The 21,274-nt window shown below is 40.4% G+C and overlaps 1 protein-coding gene across 1 annotated transcript; it reads right to left on the reverse strand.

Moving 5' to 3' along the window:
* Positions 1-364: 364 nt before the first annotated feature.
* PSMC2 (proteasome 26S subunit, ATPase 2) lies at positions 365-17,020 on the reverse strand. Its single transcript, XM_073652266.1, has 12 exons — positions 16,842-17,020; positions 16,536-16,573; positions 13,113-13,194; positions 12,934-13,033; positions 10,973-11,104; positions 10,404-10,476; positions 10,196-10,291; positions 8,642-8,806; positions 8,445-8,532; positions 5,709-5,911; positions 1,147-1,243; positions 365-1,046 (listed from the first exon to the last, which is right to left on the reverse strand). Exons 1-12 carry the CDS (start codon positions 16,909-16,911, stop codon positions 889-891), a joined length of 1,302 nt encoding a protein of 433 aa, XP_073508367.1. The 5' UTR covers positions 16,912-17,020; the 3' UTR covers positions 365-888.
* Positions 17,021-21,274: the final 4,254 nt, after the last annotated feature.

A 21,274-nucleotide genomic window follows, 5' to 3' on the forward strand; every position in this document is an offset into this window, starting at 1 on the left:
TGGCCAAGTCCTTACCAACATAATTTTACCATGATTTTATAGCACAACAAATGCCTCATTAAGAAGGTCCCAGGGTCTGTCAATCATATTAAAAAAGAAATACAACTACAATCGCCACCAGTTAATTCAGTCAGTCACAAGCTCCCAATATTACTTACATCTGAAAGTGCTACAGAGGTTTTAATAAATATTCTAAATATTGTGTTTACTGAAATATTTGAAAATGTTAGTGTTATGTTATTTGCCAATAGTCTATTTTTCTAGATATATATTTTTATGTTAAATACTACAAAGTGAACTTGCCTGATGAGAATATGGACAAATAACTTCTCCAATTAAAATAAAATGATTTGACAACTTAACATGTTTTCTCATTCATTTTATTGGTTACAAACAATGTCAGAAAAAGTGATTTCACATGTTTTATGTTAAACAAATAAAGTTTAGTTACTTTAAGTTATTACTGTAAGGCTTTTTTTTAACTAATTTGATCCAGCATAGAAAGTTCTGAAACTTTGCGAATCACGTTCAGGGGATTTGCCTCATTCCTGTAAAAAATAGAAAATGCATGCAAGTGGCTTCTGGACTCCTGTTTTCCCATTGTATTTGCCTACCTTTAGCTGCACGTGTGTTTAAATGAGTACATTCTGATATCAATGCAGCTCAAAACAAGCAGACTGGGGAAAAAAAGGAAGCCACTTACATGCATTTTTTTCACACAGGAATGAGGACAATTGCTCTAATAAAGTGATTTCATGCTTTACCATGCTGGACAAAATGATTAAAAAAAAAGTTACTCAATTACACAACATGTCTAAAGGCAATATTTAAATCGCAACTTTAACTGGGTCACAAACTGTGATCTGGCAATACATTGTCAATAAAGGTTTAATTGTAGGTCATATATCTAGGTGTAGCACTGAATTTTGCATATGATTTGATAACCTTGTTTACGGCCTCCAAGAAATCTTTCTCTGTTGCCACTTTTCGGCGTGCTCTAATCGCAAACATTCCTGCTTCAGTACACACGCTGCGGATTTCAGCACCTAGAAAGAAAAGGTCACAAACATAGTATGGCATATTTATATTTGCGCTTCACATATTAACACATTAGGTAATGACCAAGCTACCTTGTAAAAGATTTACCTGTGCTGTTTGGACATAGACGTGCCAGCAGCTCAAATCTGATATCTCTTTCTACACTCATAGATCGGGCATGAATTTTAAATATATGTGTTCGTCCCTTAAAAAGTAAAAAAAAATAATGCATTGGTTAGGTTAACAAATAAAAGGAAATTTATTTAATCAAATAGTCTGATATTTGGCTCATTTCTGGCTCAAACTGTAATACAACTTTATTGTTAAACAGTAGCACTATAAAGAAACCTTCACAGTCAGACCTTTTAAAAAATATAAACACATGTATGAATGTATTTGCGCCCTTTTTTTGGTACACTTCTCAAATCGTGTCTACTCCGCTGCAAAGCATTCAAAACCTAAATGTGCAAATAAACAGAAGTGAAAAAGTGGGCAAAGCTTGCTGCTTATATATGGGATTCAGATATTGACTTTATAAAAGGTTGCATAACATGGGCCTTGATTCATCAAAGCAATTTTCACAAAATACTGGAGTAAATGGTTTTGAAAAGTCACAATTTTTGAGCAACGCGGAGTAGTGCAAAAATGTTGCGACTTTTGGCATCTTTTTACGCTAGTCTCTCCTAACTCCGCTAAAATGGGCGGAGTGGGGCATGACATCACGGTACATCTAATTTATGAAAAGATGTGGTGTTCCTCATGCTAAAAATCCCTGACTGTAGTACGAGTTGTGGCAAAGCACACGGAGGCACACACTTGCCAGATGCTCCCGATTCATTAAATTGAATCTGTCAGTAGGATCAATCCTCCTAAGCCGTCTACATGGGCATGTAGGTCATAGGAAGATAAATAAAATCATACCTTGTCTTGATATTTGTAATCCGATGTCTTATTCCAGAGAAGTCCATATTTTCTTAGATGTAAATGAGCTGTTAAGAGCTATGAGCCGGACACAAGTCTCCCTGAGGATCTGCCTCCAGAGCTAATTTTAAATAAAAGGAGTCGTTACCAGTGTGAGACATGTAACTAACACAGTGCAGTAGAGTTGAACTTTGTCTCCTTACAAAACAAATTTGCTGCAGCTCTCACAGCTCTGCTGTGTTGCAACATTATTGCAACTGGCTGCCAGTGAGATGGAAGCTGCAGATGTGTCAGGTATAACCACACACAGCTCTGCAGTGAGATCAGGAGAGCAGAGAGCGGCCATCACACATCACACTGGTAACTTCCCATTTCATTTCCAATAATCTCTGGAGGCAGATTCTCATGCAGATCAGTGTCTGGACCATAGTTCTTAACAGCTCATTTACATATACGAAAAACCTGGATTTCTCTGGTATAAAACAGATATCAAGATTTTATTCAGCTTCCTATGACCGGCATGCCCATATAGACAACTTAGGAGTGTTGATCCTACAGAGTCAGGAGTGTCTGACCCCAACACACCCCCACATCAAGACCAGTGTGAAAAATGCCGGGCTTGATGAATTGGGGACAAAGTCTGTACACCACACAGGCCCTAGTGATGAAAATGTAGCATTTTAACAAATCATTGGCAGTATGTTGTGACAGAATAATAAAAGAAGGGAACTTGCAGTCTAAAATCTGCATAAAGTAGGCTAGCTGTACCTTTGCAATTGGGTAAATGTCACTTAATAAATGTGGTCAGTGTGAAGGTGTCTCACAGGCTCTGTCCAGCTTTTGAGTTTTTTTTTGTATTTACAGTACCAGTGAAACATTTGGATACGCCTGTTCATGCAATGGTTTGCCTTGTTCATACTGCAATGTCCACATTGTAGATTCATACTGAAAGCAGCAAAACCAGGAAGGAACACATATAGAAAGAAGGAGTAAAGGAACACGGGTGAAACAAACCAGAGTGTTAAACCTTATGGGTCATTTACACTGAAAGATAATAGTGAAACGAGCATTTATAAAAATGCTTATTTACAATTAGTTTACCATATAAACAGGCTACAGATCACTTAAAGAGAACCCCTCAGCAGGATTTTGCAAAGTATAGTACACACTAGAGCTGTGGAGTCTGTAAGCCAAACCTCCAACTCCTCAATTTCCCTGACTCAGACTCCACAGCTCTACCTCACTACTGAGCGTCTACATAAAGTGCAGCACAGATTCATCTCAACTAAAAGCAGAGATCTTTATATCCTGAACAGAACAGACATTTATAGGACATTTCATAACTTTCCCAGATTCTTATGAAAACATTTACAGCACATACTGCATTGTAATACTCTACCAATTTATTATATATATTTTAGGAGTCGGTCCATTTTATACCGACTCCACAACCCTGGTACACAGCCATTTTGGGGCTGGGATACTGATTAAAATGATACCTGCGGTGAATAAATCAGTTTTGTGTAATCTTAATTATATCTTCATGCATCGGAGCTGGACTGTGGGGGCAGGGTCTTTTCTTGGTGCTCTGGTCCCTTATTCATCCTCCTGTATGAATGACAGGTCACTGATCCATCAAGGACCTGCCTCTTATTTTAAATATTGAGCTGGCACAATAATTGCTGTGGTATGTAAACAGAAACATTGTCTCCAACAAAATGGCGCCGACGGCGCAGTCACATCTTCAAATTATCCCCTTTTTCTTAGTCTGCACATGTGCTGCCCACTGCCTTCACTAGCGAGATGTTTTGAGCAGCAGCGATATGTTTTCTTTTCGGCGCACTCCCGCTCAGGTCTCTGCAAACAGTGTGCGTGCCGAAGAGAAGACATATCGCTACTGCTAAAAACCTCTTGCTAGGGAAGGCAGTGGGCGGCACATGTGCAGACTAAGAAAAAGGGGTTAACTGATCAGTGATCTGTCATTCAAACAGGAAGATGAATAAGGGACAAGAGTACCAAGATAAGACCCTTCCCACAGGCCCACCACAATGAATGAAGATATCATTAAATTAAAATTTCACACGAAGATTACACAAAATCCACAAAACGGATCTCTTCCCTGCAGGAATCATTTTAAATCAGTAGCCCAGTGCCAATATGGCTGTGTGTGTACTTTACTTTGCAAAATCTTGCTGACAGGTTCTCTTTAATGACTGTTTTGCTTGTTAAAGATCATTGTTCTCAGCAGTAAATTGTCCTCTGTAAATAGTACTTGCACTGCCAAGAACAATGGCAGCCTTTGCGCATTTAGCGATGTAGCAGTATCACTTTGGTCTGCTTGTGCAAACAGGCAGTCAAAAGATCGCCGATCAGTAAAAGCTTACCGATTGACAGTCGTATCATGTCGCTGGTGGGCATGTGTAAATGGACCCTTAGTTTTATTAACTACATATTACTTACTACCTGTTTGAGAGAATGCCAAGGGGTTGTGTAAAGCGCTCATCAGAATAAAAGGGAGGGGAATAGGGGCTTTTGAGGAATCTAAGAGTTATCATACATATTCTGGTTTGTTTCCCACATGTTGCTTTACTCCTTGTTTCCATATGTTTTGCAGCCATCAGTCTGAATCTACAATGTGCATATTCCTATAAGAACAAGGAGATTGATTGCATAAACAGGCGTGTTTACTTTTGACTGGTATTGTACAGGTGCACAAATTTGATGCTAAAAGTCACTTATTATTGGGTTTTATAAAAATACATTTCCGCTACTTAGCTTCTGTGTATATCAGTGCATAGAAATCTGCAGCATGCCATTCCTTAATTTGTCATTTTGTCTATTGCCTCTGTCTAGACTCTACAGTATCTTCTATGGTCTCCAACTTTGATTTGATCAATATTAAAAGTGATATCCGGGACTTTTTTTTTTTTTTAAAGGCATGTAGTTGCTAACAGAGGCAACTACCTGTCTGTTGTACCCAGCACCGGTCATTGACTGCTCCTGCCAGAGGTTCAGCTACTACGTGTCAACAGAGCAGCAGTTTCTCTTCCTGTTGACATGGAGGAACTACTGGTGTCATGCTGATTGACAGCTGGCTTCCCCCACTTAGGCAGCGGATAGACGGCTGTCAATCAGCATGTCCCGTATATCCCCTTTAAACTTAAAAGATCATTTAGAGCAGGGGTGGGGAACCTTTTTTCTGCCAAGGGCCATTTGGATATTTCAACCATCCTTCGGGGCCGTACAACTTGTGCACTAACTCCACCCACAAAGTACATCTTGAAGCTGGCACTGGTGTCAGGACGTAATCTTTCATTGCATGCACCTCAGTGTTCAGTAGTAACCACCATATGTGTGTGTGTGTGCTCACAGAGCAAGAAGATATTAAAATGCTGGTGCCCATCAAAACACAGCTGCCAGCCCAAGCACTTGTGGAACCTGCCTGGGAGACAGAAATAGTCATCGCGGTCTGAGGTTCCCCACCCGATTTAGGGGAAAACACCAGCTGCTGAAAACCAAGCAATCAGATAAACTCTGACTGATCTGATAGCAAGGTGTGACCAGCATGGCCGTTCACTATGTATTGTTTTACATAGAACATGCAGAAGATAAACAGAGAAAAATTTGTAAAATACACGAAATTACAAAAGTGATTTTTAGGTGAAAATACAGACATTTCTTAACAAAACTCAAAAGCTGTAGATATATTGAAGAAAGTTATGATATAGTGTTGAAATTTTTATCTTTACCTCAAGATCAGGTAAACTGAATTCAATTTTTCTGTCCAGCCTACCAGGACGCATGAGGGCAGGGTCCAATGTATCTGGTCTGTTTGTGGCCATTAATACTTTAATATTTCCTCTTGGATCAAATCCATCCAACTGATTGATGAGTTCCAGCATAGTTCTCTGGACTTCATTATCACCCCCTGCTCCATCATCAAAGCGAGCACCTAACAAAACAGGAACTCATCAAGTTCTGGAATTGTCTACATATTGCTAGACGAACAAAGCACAGATTGGATATACATAATATATTTTCAGTCAGGTGTAAGCCCTTATCGCTAAACTCCATTTTGACCTTCCTGACAGAGCCCCGTTTTTCAAATTGGACATGTCACTTTACTTTGGAATGATTTTTTCAATCCCAGCAATTTTGAGATCGTTTTTTTGTGACAATTTCTACTTCAGTGGTAAATTCAGTTCAATAATATTTAGGTTTATTCATGAAAATATCAAAAATTTGGTGAAAATTTAAAAAGAAATTGATTTTAAATCTTTATGCCCTTATAACAGAGTCATTCCATACAAAATAGTTAATAAATAACATTTCCCATGTGTCTAAATTTACATCGACATCATTTTGAAACGCCCTTATTTTGTTAGATTTATAGGTTAAATTTTAACATCCTATTTTTTACAGACCTATTTAGCTTTGAAGCAACATTAAGGGGCCAAAACTAAAAATAGATATTTTAACAATTGCACCAATCAAAAGTATACAAAACAGCCTTCAGGTGCGTCACAGGAATTAATGCAAAGTGAAATTAAAAATTACATTCTTCTATCTAAAATGTGGCTCTAAGCATCAACATTTTTCTTTTACACAAGCTTTAAGAGAAAATGCACCCCAAATTTTGTTACACAATTTCTTCAGAACGCAGCAATGCCCAAATGTGGTTGGTATCTACTGTTTGTGCTATTGGCATGGCACAGAAGGAAAGGTATGAAATGTGACTGAGCACAATTTTAACTGGATTGCGGATGCCATGTTGCTTTTGTTGTGTCCCAAGGTGCCAAAACAGCAGAAGCCGCCCACAATTGATGTCATGACCTTTTTGGACCCACAGGTGTTCAAAAAAGTTTATAACATTGGGATGTAAAAATTAAGAATTATGACCCCAATTGGCAACTTTTCAAAGCTTTTTACATCAGTTTTCTGACTTAAAAGCTTTTTTTCACAAAAAACCCACATTTTTCATTTTAACAAGTAATGCAATTTCTCCAGAGTGTGACAAACTGAATGTGCTTGGAAACTATAGTTTGTGCACACAGCAGGACGCACAATGGAAAAAAAAAAAAAAAAAAAAAAAATCGCTGTTTGGCACTAATAGTTTGTGGACGACACTTGCAGAGCAGAAATCCTCAAAAGTTGATCAGATTTTGCAAACTACACTCGGGAAATTCATTTATGGGTGTAGTAACCATTTCGACCCCAATGGCATTTTCCAGAGACTAGGCCGCAGTGAATATTATAGAATGAAAATTGCAAATATGCTATATTTAAATGTAAAAACAAAACAAGAAAACTAAGCACTTTTCTAATATACTTCAATTAAAAATTCCTTACCCTTCCCTCTCTACTCCAACTTCGTGTCGTATCGTTTTTTTTTTGTTTGTTTGAGTCTCCCAGCACGCACTGGGAATTCTAAGTGAGACATCAGAGGCCGTAGCTGCGGTCACTGCTGCAACGGCTCCCCCCACCTTTAAACAGATGGTCATCCGGGATGTCTCGTTCAGGGGCTGGGCTATACTGAGCATTTGCCATTTGTCAATATTTACAGTTGCTCTGTATGTGCTCCATGCTCGCCGCTGTGTTACTGTCACTGCGCTCCCACGCCCACTTCTAAATAGAAGTGACAATCAGGCAGGCGAGCGCTCGCCTGTCACTTCTCAATTGATGACCTATTTCAATACCAGATTGATGCCAGTCTGACACCTAAACCAATCCACCTGAAAACTCCTCCGGCAGCAGCCAGAACAAAGCAATGCATGGGCGGAACACAGAAGCCCCATACATTGTTTGGTGGCCACCGCTGAGTACTGTAATACATTCACAATAATGGGAGGTAAAGTGCAGCACTCATTTGGTGCCATAAAAAACTGTACCGGGCTGCCATTTTATGCCTGTACGTTGCTTAGTTTTAGCCTTTTTCAGCTGATAAGTGGGTGTGCTGGATGTTAGACACCCAAAGATCTCATACTGATGACCTATCCAGTACATAGGTTATCACTAATTAGATCCTGGAGAACACTTATCTATTTAACTCGTTTATACAGACATCATCATCATTGTCTCTACATGTTGCCATTGGTGGGATTTGAACCCAGGACCCCAGAGCTACAACCCAACAGTGCTAAGCCAACCTTTAAGTGAGTTCTCCCCTCTGCAGCCACGCTGTACACGTCGATGTTCGCGATTGCATGGGCAGGCTGCGAGGCTTAGAAGGATATGTGCACACACCACCTTAAAGATGTCGGTGGACCTATAGAGGTTCTCCTAGATGACATTGCTTAAGAAAAAAGCCAAGTGTAATTCCCTGAAGCGGCTTTGCTGGTAGTTGTGCCGTCGCTTCTGCCGTTGGCATTTTTTTCTGTAATTTAAGCTATATTTCTAGCCTTTTTTTTTTAAACCACTGCACGGTTTCCGAATCTTGAAGTGTGAAAAATAGTAAAATTCTTACAAAAATACTGGCAAATACATACCACCAATAGCATCAATTTCATCAAAGAAAATAAGACAGGCTTTCTTGGTCCGGGCCATCTCAAACAATTCACGAACCATTCGTGCACCCTATGGAGAGACGAAAAGAATAGAACAGACAAGTAAAAAACAGTCTAATTGGCTCGCTATATGTATCCAATTATGGCAATCATAGGAAAAAAAAAAAACAGCAGCTAACCTCTCCAACATATTTCTGGACCAGTTCTGAGCCAATAACTCTGATGAAGCAGGCGTCGGTTCTGTTAGCAACTGCACGTGCACAGAGCGTTTTTCCTGTTCCGGGAGGTCCAAACAGAAGCACTCCTTTTGGGGGCTCAATACCCAGATTAACAAATCGCTCTGGCTGTGGAAACAGATATACAACATATTAGGAATAGGTCTAGAACTTGAAAATGCAGATCACTTAACACAGGTCAGGATGTGCTCAGGTTTTGTTCTGAGAAAGGTGTATCAAATAGGTCCCAAATTACAAATAACAGGTATTACAATCATGGGAACCTATAGTATTTCCTTGACTACTGATGTCCTTGCTTCATTTAAAACAATTGAAAATTAACTTTTCAAGTCGCTGTCAATTTCAGTGCGAGGAAGAGGATGCTGTGGTGTGCAAACGATAGTAATAATGAGAGTTAGGCTAGCTGTTCCTAACTGACAGGCAGCTTTCTGCATACGACCCAATATATAACTAAAGCAGTGTTAGCGGAGGCTGGGCTCCAAATACAGGCAGCATTTACAACACTCTCCTCTAAAAACTCAGAAGCAAATATAAAGCTATAGAATATTATCATTAACAACCTCTTCCCGCCCCATTATGTACTATCACAGAGGCTGACTGTGCCCAAATGGAAAATAAACATTGGAGGAGGATGAAGCTGAAGATAACCCGCGTTGTGCTCAGTGATATATTTCTTCACATATAATAGCCATATTGCTGCAGCCAATTTTTTTCCCCTCCAGCAAGAAGGCGTCCGCACATGCGCAATAGCATCTATCGCTTAACGATAGATGCTACTGCGCAAGCGCCGCTAGTGGCGCAATTTTGCTGAATGTAAATTTCTTCATTTGAACCACAGAATTACACATGCAGGATTTAAAATAGGAGGCAGGTCACTGAAAGATCAGTGACCTGTCCAAAACGCTGAAAAAAGTGAATATATAAGCAACGCACAAGATAAAGCCCCTCTCCACAGGCCCGCCCCGAAGCACAAGAATATCATCTCAAAACTGAAAATAAAGATTAAAAAGAACCACAGGACGGATTTCATCAACTAAGGTATCATTTCAATTAGTGTAACGGCGCCCGATGCGCTTTAAAGGGAATCTGTCACCCCCTGGGACGTATGTAACATATTAAAATGGGCATACAGGTGATATAAATGTTAATGTAGTCCTACCTGTATGCCTCCTATTAATGATCTTGTTTTGTGAAGTCTTATATTTTATCTTTAGGTTAATGATCACTTGAGCGCCCCGGGCCGGAAAAGGAATCCCTGCCTCCAGTCTTCATTATAATAGTACCCCCCTCCCCGGTACATCAGTATCCTGCAACGTGCAGATGCAGCACTGTAATCCCACACCTACGCGTTTAACTTCCTCCACGATCCTCCCTCCTATGGGAGAAAGTCCCCGTGACTCACCAGCACCTGTGTATTCAGTGATCTTCTGCACAGGCGCTAACAGATGTGTTTTAGGAAACCTGCAACACAGTAGAAATTACCACACAAATACTTACATGTAGCAATGGAGTTTCAACAACTTCTCTTAATTTTTCAATCTGTTCTTTGCAGCCTCCAACATCACTATATGTAACATCAGGTTTCTCTTCAACCTATATAGGAAAACAAACACTGTATTGTAATAAAAAAGTGTGATAACAGTAAAATAAAGGCAGAGGCTGAGTTCACACCAGTTGTATCATATTTAACCAATGAAAAAGTTACCTGCATCATAGTCACTGTGGGGTCAATCTTTGGAGGCAGTGGGATATGGATCTGGTACTTGTTTCTGTCCACGCTGTACATAGAGAACAGTATATCAGACAAAGAATCAAGTGGCAATCTGCGGTTCATACCCAATTACTAAACATAGCATATTGGTCTTTCCGCCAGATGTTTGCGTAATTGTACTCTATGGCTTTACGGGGGTCCAGTCTAAATCACTTTTTTTTTGAGGATTCAAATGGAACCTCAAAGTACAATGAAACAAACATTTGACTGACACAAGAACATAGAATTTCTCTCTGCCCCGAGATATGCCACAAAGATGTAATCATGAATTGTTTTTATTTGTATTTATTGTTGCTATTGTCAACTTTGTGATTATATTTGATCCTTTTAAAAAAAAAGTAAAAACAAACAAAAAAAAAAAAAACCTTCACTTAAATACATCCTTACTGTGCTGGAACAAGTGCCAGATTATGGCTGCAACCTTTTTTAAATGCCTTAAATATTTAGGGAAAAAAAAGAAAGCTTTAACTGCTCAGTACATGAAGAAAAAAAAAAACACATACCCAACTCTCATTCCTTCTTCTATGTCTGTAGGAGCAACCTGGTCACTCAAGTCTACCACAAACTTTGCAAACTGCTTCACATTAATTATATATTTAGGGTCCTCAGAGTCAGCATTGATTATTTTTGTGCATCTGAAAAAAAAGGATATATAAGCAATTACAATTTGTACATGTTTGTAAGGTACAATTGTCTGTAAATACAATAAAACTGGAAATAAAATAGTCATTGGCTCTGACAGATGCCATCCTGTAGCAACACAGACTATAACCCGTGGAAAAGGAAAGGGAATACACAATAGGGAAGTTTTACAAAGATAAATGCACCAGACGTCTAGTTCAATCTGCTGCAAAAAACTAACGTTCCTGTTTAAAGGCCCCGTCACACTTAGCGACGCTACAGCGATCCCGACAACGATACGACCTGTCATGGATCGTTGCTGCGTCGCTATGTGGTCGCTGGTGAGATGTCAAACAGGCAGGTCTTCCCAACGAAACAGCAACGATACGGCGACCCATAGCGACCTGTATAACGATGCACGCCTATGTGTTTCTGTGTCTGAGTCGCCAACGAGGTTGTTGGTAAGGTGTCAAACACACCGATGCATGCTACCCAGCGGGAGCTCAATGATCAAAAAAAGGTCCAGGCCATTCTGACACGACCAGCGATCTCACAGCAGGGGCCTGGTCGCTGCTACGTGTCAAACATAGCGAGATCGCAGCTGAGGTCGCCGTTGCGACACAAAACTTGTGACTCAGCAGCGATCTCTGGACTCATTGCTGGCCACCTTAGAAGTCTCCAGTGCTTTCTCTCAAACCATTTTATGGTGTTTTTGGAAGTGTGTTTTGGGTCATTGTCCTGCTGGAAGATCCATGACCTCTGAGGGAGACCCAGCTTTCTCACACTGGGCCCTACATTATGCTGCAAAATTTGTTGGTAGTCTTCAGACTTCATAATGCCATGCACACGGTCAAGCAGTCCAGTGCCAGAGGCAGCAAAGCAACCCCAAAACATCAGGGAACCTCCGCCATGTTTGACTGTAGGGACCGTGTTCTTTTCTTTGAATGCCTCTTTTTTTTCCTGTACACTCTATGTTGATGCTTTTTCCCAAAAAGCTCTACTTTTGTCTCATCTGACCAGAGAACATTCTTCCAAAACGTTTTAGGCTTTCTCAGGTAAGTTTTGGCAAACTCCAGCCTGGCTTTTTTATGTCTCGGGGTAAGAAGTGGGGTCTTCCTGGGTATCCTACCATACAGTCCCTTTTCATTCAGATGCTGACGGATAGTACGGGTTGACACTGTTGTACCCTCGGACTGCAGGGCAGCTTGAACTTGTGACTCAGCAGCGATCTCGCTTAGTGTGACGGGGCCTTAACACTTTGTCAAAAGAACTTTTTACATGTCTCAGTCAAAACGTGGGCATGGCAAACTGGGAAAGAGAAGAGGCTTAAAATGTGGCATGCCCTAAAACCGGTATTGGTGGTATGAAGCTAGACAAAGTCTATAGTTGACCCAAATCTATCATTCAGCATAAGCCACTGTCTAGTCTAAGAATATTAAGTGTAAATTCACACGAGCTGGTAAAATCCATGCTTTATGTAATGCATGCTCTCTGACATCATCACTATGCAAGGTTATTGTGCCCTATATACTAAAAGAGGCAGCAGTTTTTACTAGTAAAGGAGTTCTCCAATATTGCTTAATTCCACAACAGAAGGCGCGTGACATCAATGACCTTGCACCCATATACCCATAAGGGATACATGAACGGTTGGCAGATACTGTGGAGGTGTCCTAATTAACTCTTTATGTGATTTATATATATCCTGGTTACCATTTACCCAACTGCAGTCTAAGCCTGGCCCTATAGGGTCACCACAAAGAAATGTAAAGTAGTACAGGCCAGGCCTAACTGCTAACAAGCACAGATATACCTACAAATTATAAAAGAAAGGGGCTGTTACCTGGCAACCTGCAGCGGCTGCTCACTTTGGAGGGTCTGTTTATCAGCAGCCAAATCCCACAAGGCTGGAGGGGCAAGTCCCGTATCAGACTCCTTAATACCTATTGTAAAGGAACAGGTGGTAAATCAGTGAACTATACATTTTCCAAATCAATTCAAGTAAAAACAAATGTGGCATACCTGTGAGCTCATTGATTTTCTTAAGTAGCTGCTGTATGTCATCTTCCACTTGTTTAATTTGCCGAGAGTACGTGCTTTGTCCCTGTGACAACACAATACTTGTGATTTTTCTTTCAATGCAATGATTAGATTCCACGTAGTAGAGTCTGAAGTAAGCTAAATCTTAGCATGTGTAAGCCCACAGAGTCTAGGCAAAAGACACAGCTGACAGGTGAGCAACCAGATGTTCAGTCACTCGTACTATTGACTAAACATTTAGGACCCCAGTTAAAAATCTTCAGATATGGCAGGGAGAATTGGAGAAAAGTAACACAACCATAAATATCCAATAGGGTAATCATAGGCCAATTGCACCATAAATTTCTGGTTATATCCATATGTCAGACAAAATAGTTAAAGGGATTGTCCTCCTTTGGGAACATATTTCTTACTTAAATGCATACAATTGGAGCTAACAAATCATTTTTGCAATAGGATTTCATTAAGAAGCGGTAGAGCGGAGCCAGGCACCATTTTATTGTAGTCCAGAGCTCTGCTCTGAGCAACAATATCCTCGTCGCCACTCATGCAGTGTTCGCAGCAAGTGGTGACAGGAGGTCCAGGACAGCGGTGAAGAGCATAGGTCGAGTAGTCTGACTTTGTACCACTAATACCAGGCTACCGAGCTGTTCTCACCTCTGGAAAAACACCTGCTCTGAGCGAGGAGAGCATACTGTGGTGGTGACTACTTCCAGCGGTGAAAAAAAGCTCAATAACCTGGTATAAGTAGTACAATACCAGGCTGCCGACCTGTGCTCACTGCTAAATCTATATATAAGGCTATTTAGCTCAGGTCAGGAATCCCGCAGCCAGTTTATATCGCAGTCTGTACTCAGGCCATGAAACATGGATGTATGAAACTGGCCTAAGCTGAAAGTTTAGGGTGAGAGAGGTTGAAGGCATTCAGCAGTTTGCAGTACAGTGGTGGCCAAAAGTATTGGCACCCCTGCAATTCTGTCAGATAATACTCAGTTTCTTCCTGAAAATGATTGCAATCACAAATTCTTTGGTATTATCTTCATTTAATTTGCTTGCAAGGAAAAAACACAAAAGAGAATGAAGCAAAAATCAAATCATTTCACACAAAACTCCAAAAATGGGCCAGACAATAGTATTGGCACCCTCAGCCTAATACTTGGTTGCACAACCTTTAGCCAAAATAACTGCGTACAACCGCTTCCGGTAACCATCAATGAGTTTCTTACAATGCTCTGCTGGAATTGTAGACCATTCTTCTTTGGCAAACTGCTCCAGGTCCCTGATATTTGAAGGGTGCCTTCTCCAAACTGCCATTTTGAGATCTCTCCACAGGTGTTCTATGGGATTCAGGTCTGGACTCATTGCTGGCCACCTTAGAAGTCTCCAGTGCTTTCTCTCAAACCATTTTATGGTGCTTTTGGAAGTGTGTTTTGGGTCATTCTCCTGCTGGAAGATCCATGACCTCTGAGGGAGACCCAGCTTTCTCGCACTGGGCCCTACATTATGCTGCAAAATTTGTTGGTAGTCTTCAGACTTCATAATGCCATGCACACGGTCAAGCATTCCAGTGCCAGAGGCAGCAAAGCAACCCCAAAACATCAGGGAACCTCTGCCATGTTTGACTGTAGGGACCGTGTTCTTTTCTTTGAATGCCTCTTTTTTTTTCCTGTACACTCTATGTTGATGCTTTTTCCCAAAAAGCTCTACTTTTGTCTCATCTGACCAGAGAACATTCTTCCAAAACGTTTTAGGCTTTCTCAGGTAAGTTTTGGCAAACTCCAGCCTGGCTTTTTTATGTCTCGGGGTAAGAAGTGGGGTCTTCCTGGGTATCCTACCATACAGTCCCTTTTCATTCAGACGCTGACGGATAGTACGGGTTGACACTGTTGCACCCTCGGACTGCAGGGCAGCTTGAACTTGTTTGGATGTTAGTCGAGGTTCTTTATCCACCATCCGCACAATCTTGCGTTGAAATCTCTCGTCAATTTTTATTTTCCGTCCACATCTAGGGAGGTTAGCCATAGTGCCATGGGCTTTAAACTTCTTGATGACACTGCGCACGGAAGACACAGGAACATTCAGGTCTTTGGAGATGGACTTGTAGCCTTGAGATTGCTCATGCTTCCTCACAATTTGGTTTCTCAAGTCCTCAGACAGTTCTTTGGTCTTCTTTCTTTTCTCCATGCTCAATGTGGTACACACAAGGACACAGGACAGAGGTTGAGTCAACTTTAATCCATGTTAACTGGCTGCAAGTGTGATTTATTTCTTGCCAACACCTGTTAGGTGCCACAGGTAAGTTACAGGTGCTGTTAATTACACGAGTTAGAGAAGCATCACATGATTTTTCCAACAGTGCCAATACTTTTGTCCACCCCCTTTTTTAGGTTTGGTGTGGAATTGTATCTAATTTGGCTTTAGGACAATTATTTTTGTGTTTTTTCATTGAAGACAAATTAAATGAAGATAATAATACCAAAGAATTTGTGATTGCAATCATTTTCAGGAAGAAACTGAGTATTATCTGACAGAATTGCAGGGGTGCCAATACTTTTGGCCACCACTGTATATTGTAATACATGCAAACTGCAGAGAACAAAATAAAACTGTTACCATTTTTCTAACTAAACCATTTGCATTAAAATTTTATATCACATGCACAAAAAAATTTTAAAAAAAACAATACGCCATGGTGTCCATAGCCCTAATGACTTTGCATTACAAAAAAAAACTTGCTTCCTGCCAATATTGCATCTAGCTGCATGACATTCTGTACAAAGATCCAATACTGTTCTGTTCATCACACCTTGAGCTTCTTTGAGCAAATCGTCATTTTTGACCTCACATTTTGAGGCTGATGCATGCAGTAACCAGTGGGTGCACACTTAGTACAACTACAGCTCACACCATCCCCTAAATGTGATTTCAGTGATGACGTTTCAAGGCAAGTATGAATGATTCCAACAAAACATCACTGGTAGCGGTGCGATATTGGCAGAACGATAAATTCTTTAAATAAATGTTTATTTAGTAATGATGGGTTATTAGAGAATTAGTATCCGACAACCGCTTTAATTTAATGTGTCATGGGTATAAATCTTCTTTAAGCACACAAAACTTTATATAAGGGTTTTCCTGAAAACAACCTACTGCCCATATCCCCACGTAGGGCTTTACTGGCATTAAACATCCATTCTGGCTGACTTTAACAGTCCATGTACTACATAGCTAGACATTCATCTGAATGGCTGCTAAAGATTACATTCCCTAGCTGATAAATCTGCGATTTTCCATTGGAGCCAAAAGCCAGATCCAAACCAAAACTGATCAGACAGCCCATTAAAAGCTGTTGAGTGACTGAGCTGTCGTAACTAACTGCAGATCAACACAGATTCATCTACTTACATAGGTTTTCAAAAGGGCAATGTCCCCTTCATCCAGAGCTGGAATAAAAAAATATATATACATATATAAGTTTGAAAATATTCTTAGAAACATGACAACATACTAGAAAACGAGTCACACATAGGTTTTCTACTATGCATCATCAAACGGGATCTTGTTACCTAACTAAAGGGTAAAATCGCCTGCATAATGATGCAAAGCCCAACAAAGACCAGTGCGGGTTGTAAATGATCGCTGTCGGGGAACACGGCACCGCTTCATCACAACCGCCGCTAGGTGTGGACAGGCCGCACAGATGCCGCTCACCTCGTATGGGCTTATCCTCCTTCTCTTCCTCCTTTGTCTTGCGTTGGTCGGAGCCCAGATAGTCAGGCATGGTGGTAGAGACAGGAGCAACGGCAGCGACAACACGGAGACGATTACACAGCAAACTGAAGACAACTTCCGGGCGCAACCGGAACCGGAAGCTACGTCTGCCGACAGCCGCAGAAAGAGCCTGTAGTGACCGGGCGCAGCAGCCACTAGTGACCACGAGGGGGAGCGAGCTTGCAGTCTGTGATCTTTAGTACACATCACACAGGAATACCTGCCATGGCTTCCACTCGTGTAACAATTCCCATAATGGTGGCCCTGGAATAATGTGCCTTATTTCCCAAATCCCCAGTTTATTAACCCGCAATGCACCTGCTACATGTGGCAAAGAAATCTATCTTTTTTTTTTCATTAGTCCAATAAAAATGAAGCAATTTACAACTAGTCATTAATAACTCCTATTGTTTTGTGTCTACACTTGTATAATCCATGGTAACAGACTACAAGCCTGCGTAGTCTGGTCCTGCAGTCCTATTGCTGTCCATGTCCATCTGTCCCCTACTTTTTGTTACCATACATGAAAGAGAATTAGGCCGCACAAGAGTATTTCACCTAAGCCAAAATCCAGATTGGAACCTAAAGAGAAATAAATATAATGGGAAGATTTACACCTCTCTAAAACGCTGAGCAATGTACACAAGTGTAAAAGTCGCCTTGGAGATGTATTTCTCTCAGTAAGGCCACAGCCCCACTATCAGTATTTGGTCAGTATTCGGTCAGTATTTTTTCTCAGGAGTGGGTGATAAATGTAGAATTGGTGACTTGTTTCTATTATACCTTTTCTCTGATTGTTCCTCACCTGGTTTTGGCTCCCACTCCTGAGAATAAATACTGGCCAAATACTGATAGTGGGGCTGTGGTCTTAGGCGTAATTTGTTTTGTCTGTTATGGAAACAGGTCTTCATAGGAGCTATACACACTAAACAACAGATTGGAATTAAACGTTTTTACAAAGTTGACTTATTTTCTACATCTAAGGGAACCTGGCAGGTGTCTGAAGCCTCATAAGAGTATATCCCCCGACCTGACTGATGACTAGCCCACATAGCGCCTGCAGATAAAGCACCTCTCTAAACAGAGGCGACCTAGCATCTGATAAACAATAAAGGATGTTTGCGAGCTACAGTAAAGAGAAATACTGCTGAAGATGTGGAGCGCATGTAAAACATTTAACCAGGCTCCATGTGCTCCTAACGCGTAAGCGCTCCATATGTCAACATATGAATGCCGTGTTAATGCGACCTACCAAACAAGCAAGCTTAATCACATGGTAATATCAAGTAAGAGACAAACACTCTAAGAAAACAAAGAGATGTTCACAAAAATGTGAAAAGATGGAGAGGCTATAGATAACACTAATTCACAGCAATGTAGGAAGTCATAATGGAAAGCAACTGTGATAATAAAACCACAGTCCAGGATGCTTAAAGGGAACCTCTCACCAGTTTTTTGGCTTATAAACTATTCCCATCAACTTTAAAATCATAAGAATGGGGTTCCTGCAACCCCTTTATGTCCTCAGACGTGTCCCTGCATACCTCAGAAAAAGTGTTTTATACTTGTCTGGCGCTGTATGTAAATTGCGCGGTCCGGTACGGTAGGTGTTTCCAGATTTTGATCAGCGCCACCTTGGTCCCTTCCAACGCCGCCTCTTCTAACTGCATGTAAAATGCAATGTCTCTCATATAAAATTGTTTGCTTGTTTAGGCATAGGAAAAAGATCCTTATCCAGTTACAGAAACTGCAACTCCCACACCTAAAGGCACCACATATCCTACAGTCGAGCCAAGTTCCAGGACCTCTGGGTCTACAATAGTGGCTGTGTACCACTCTCCTGTAGGTAGCAGCTGGTTGTAAGGAGACTATGTCCTTAAAATCCAGATTGGAAAGGAGAATTCCCCAATATTTCCATAAGTTATACAAAATATGATCGTTTTGGTAATCATATGTGCATTGGTCCCAGAGATGTTATTCTATAGCAAGACATCAATAATGCTTGTCTACTCCTAGCTGATTCACATTTATAGGCTGAGTTAAAAACTGATGAAGGATATCCTTGCTAAGAGCGTCTTTTTTTGTAGCTCTCTCACTTGTTTTTGAAAATCATTATCAGAGGAACAGTTCCTCTTAAGGCGTTAGAATTAGTCTTTCAATATATATTTTTTAAGAGGTAACAGGTGGTGGCTTTCCCACCTGAGTATATTATTTGTGACTGTGAGTTTTCTATACATCAGAGCTTTTAATTTCCCTACTGGATCTTTTTTTATATCCAGAAATGGTAGATAATCTTCAATAACTCAGATGTAAACCATAGACCGACCAAATTCTTATTTAAATGGAAGACAAACGTGACAAACTCAGCCACAGTACAGCACCACAGGACAAATATGTCATAAATGTACCTTCCATAGTATAAAATCTTTGGCTTCACCACAAACCCTTATCTGGGTCTTCCACCAGGATTATTCTACCATCAGACCAAAAGCAAGTTGGCGCACGATGGGGCTGAAGGTTCCCCGTTCATGTTGCCCCTTAACTGGTGGTATAATTTGTCATAAACAGGAAGTAGTTATGGGACAATATAAATCCCAACAGCTTTATAACAAATTGGTTGTGTGGTCTAGTTTGCCTCTCAATTTGAGGAAACTATCAGTAGCTGTAAAACTGTTGAGGGATACAGCTGCATAATGCCTATACGGTTTTGGAGGCATTCATTTTTGTGGCAAAGTCACACAATTTTAGCCCAAATTGCAATTGCACATAAATTCTTTTGTGAGCATTAGAGTTTTTATGCTGTCTCAGCTAGTTCTGCCAACTTTTTGAAAATTGTGCAGACCTTAGATGAGAGTGTGACAGAGCGTAACAGAAAAAAATCATCATAATTTATGTCTTAAATTAAGACAGAAATGTACTTTCTCGTGGTGGCAATCGGCAGCTGAAAGATGAACAAATTGAATAAGAGGTGCACGATTCTTAATTCATTTGGTGAATCTTACTCCAGTGCACTCTTCATCAAAAAATGGCAAACAAAATGTCAGTCTTTAATCAGGGCCAAATTCTTCAAATTTACTTACTACCTCTTCGTGGAAGTACAGCTGATATTGACTTATGGTACGGATAGGTGCCTATACAACCCTATGAACATCTGCCACACTAAGCCAAGCTATTTCTTCCATTGCTCGTAAGAAGAGGTGGAGTGATGTTGGGGATGCTCTGCCTGTAGATTAGTGTGCAGCCACATAATTTATCTGTTATTATTTGCTCAGTAGAGCCGTGAACTCTGCTTTCTTCCTAGCGTTGCTCCATTGGGAGGTTAGTTTGCCTTTCATTTTAAAAAGTTGGAATATAATTTACTATTTAATTGTGGATAGCTATTGTTGGCTGAGTTTAAAAGTTTAATTAGCTCTCAAAATGGTAAAGAAGAAACTAATTAGTACCGTTTGTCATAGTTTTGCAAAAATGTTATATGCTTAAGCGTCAATAAAATAAGATGTTATCTTTATGTAGGCAGTAACCTAAACGAGAAGATAAACAAGCAATATGAAAGGGGTGGCCAATCCTATCCTCGAACAACCCCTTCTCAATCCCTATGTTTTCCCCAGTAAATTAACAACACCTATACTCACCTCTGGTGCTGGCACTTGGGGCTCACATAATTGTTATGTCACGCAATCCCTGTGGCCAATCTGCACTGGCTTCATTCTCCCCGCTCTTGGACAAATCATACACATCTGGAGGGAGAGGGAAGAATCCGCAAATAAAATGCATATTTACCGCACAAGAAATTGACATGTTGCAGATATCAAAAACGCATTGCAGGTCAGTTTATGCTGCGTAAAAAAAAAAGCAGTACAGTGGGCATGAGAGTTCTAAGAATCCAATCAAATTTGCTGGACCTGTAAAAGATTGCAAAGATATTTGGCATCAAAAACACCCAAACACTCATCGTGGGAACTTAGCCTCAATGTGGCATTTTTTAGGTGTTTTTTTTTTTGTTGCTGTTGCCCTAAAACTATTTTTTACAAGAAAATAAAGGGGTCAGGCACTACTATGTCAGATATAAAAGGCAACGTCCACAGGTCTCTGCATTAAAAATAGGTGGTGCTTTGTGTAAATCAGAGTGATACAACAACATCGTTCATGAAGAGAGGTATATTCGTGGTACTCACCACATTAATATTCAGCTACTGCACATTAATCTCCCGTATATTTCCTGTATGCAACTCATGTAAATGAACAGAAATCTTGGATAAAGATTTATGTGGTGAGTGTCGTGAATATACCTGGCTTCATGAAGGATTCTAAAGCAATTTTTGTTAGGCCATGTGCACACATTGAGTATTTGGTGAATTTTTACCTCAGTGTTA

The sequence above is a fragment of the Phyllobates terribilis genome, unplaced genomic scaffold, assembly GCF_046119375.1.
Source record: "Phyllobates terribilis strain yellow unplaced genomic scaffold, ASM4611937v1 Scaffold_11__3_contigs__length_659146591, whole genome shotgun sequence".
Classification (NCBI taxonomy): Eukaryota; Metazoa; Chordata; class Amphibia; order Anura; family Dendrobatidae; genus Phyllobates; species Phyllobates terribilis.

What these genes read in the sequence shown, in the direction of transcription:
- PSMC2 (XM_073652266.1), bottom strand. Translation starts at nt 16,911, where the DNA reads ATGCCTGACTATCTGGGCTCCGACCAACGCAAGACAAAGGAGGAAGAG. An exon ending in TTGAAACTCCATTGCTACAT is followed by an intron (nt 8,807 to 10,195) that starts GTAAGTATTTGT and finishes CTGTTTCCACAG; the next exon opens with CCAGAGCGATTTGTTAATCT. An exon ending in TCTATGTCCAAACAGCACAG is followed by an intron (nt 1,047 to 1,146) that starts GTAAATCTTTTA and finishes TTTTCTTTCTAG; the next exon opens with GTGCTGAAATCCGCAGCGTG.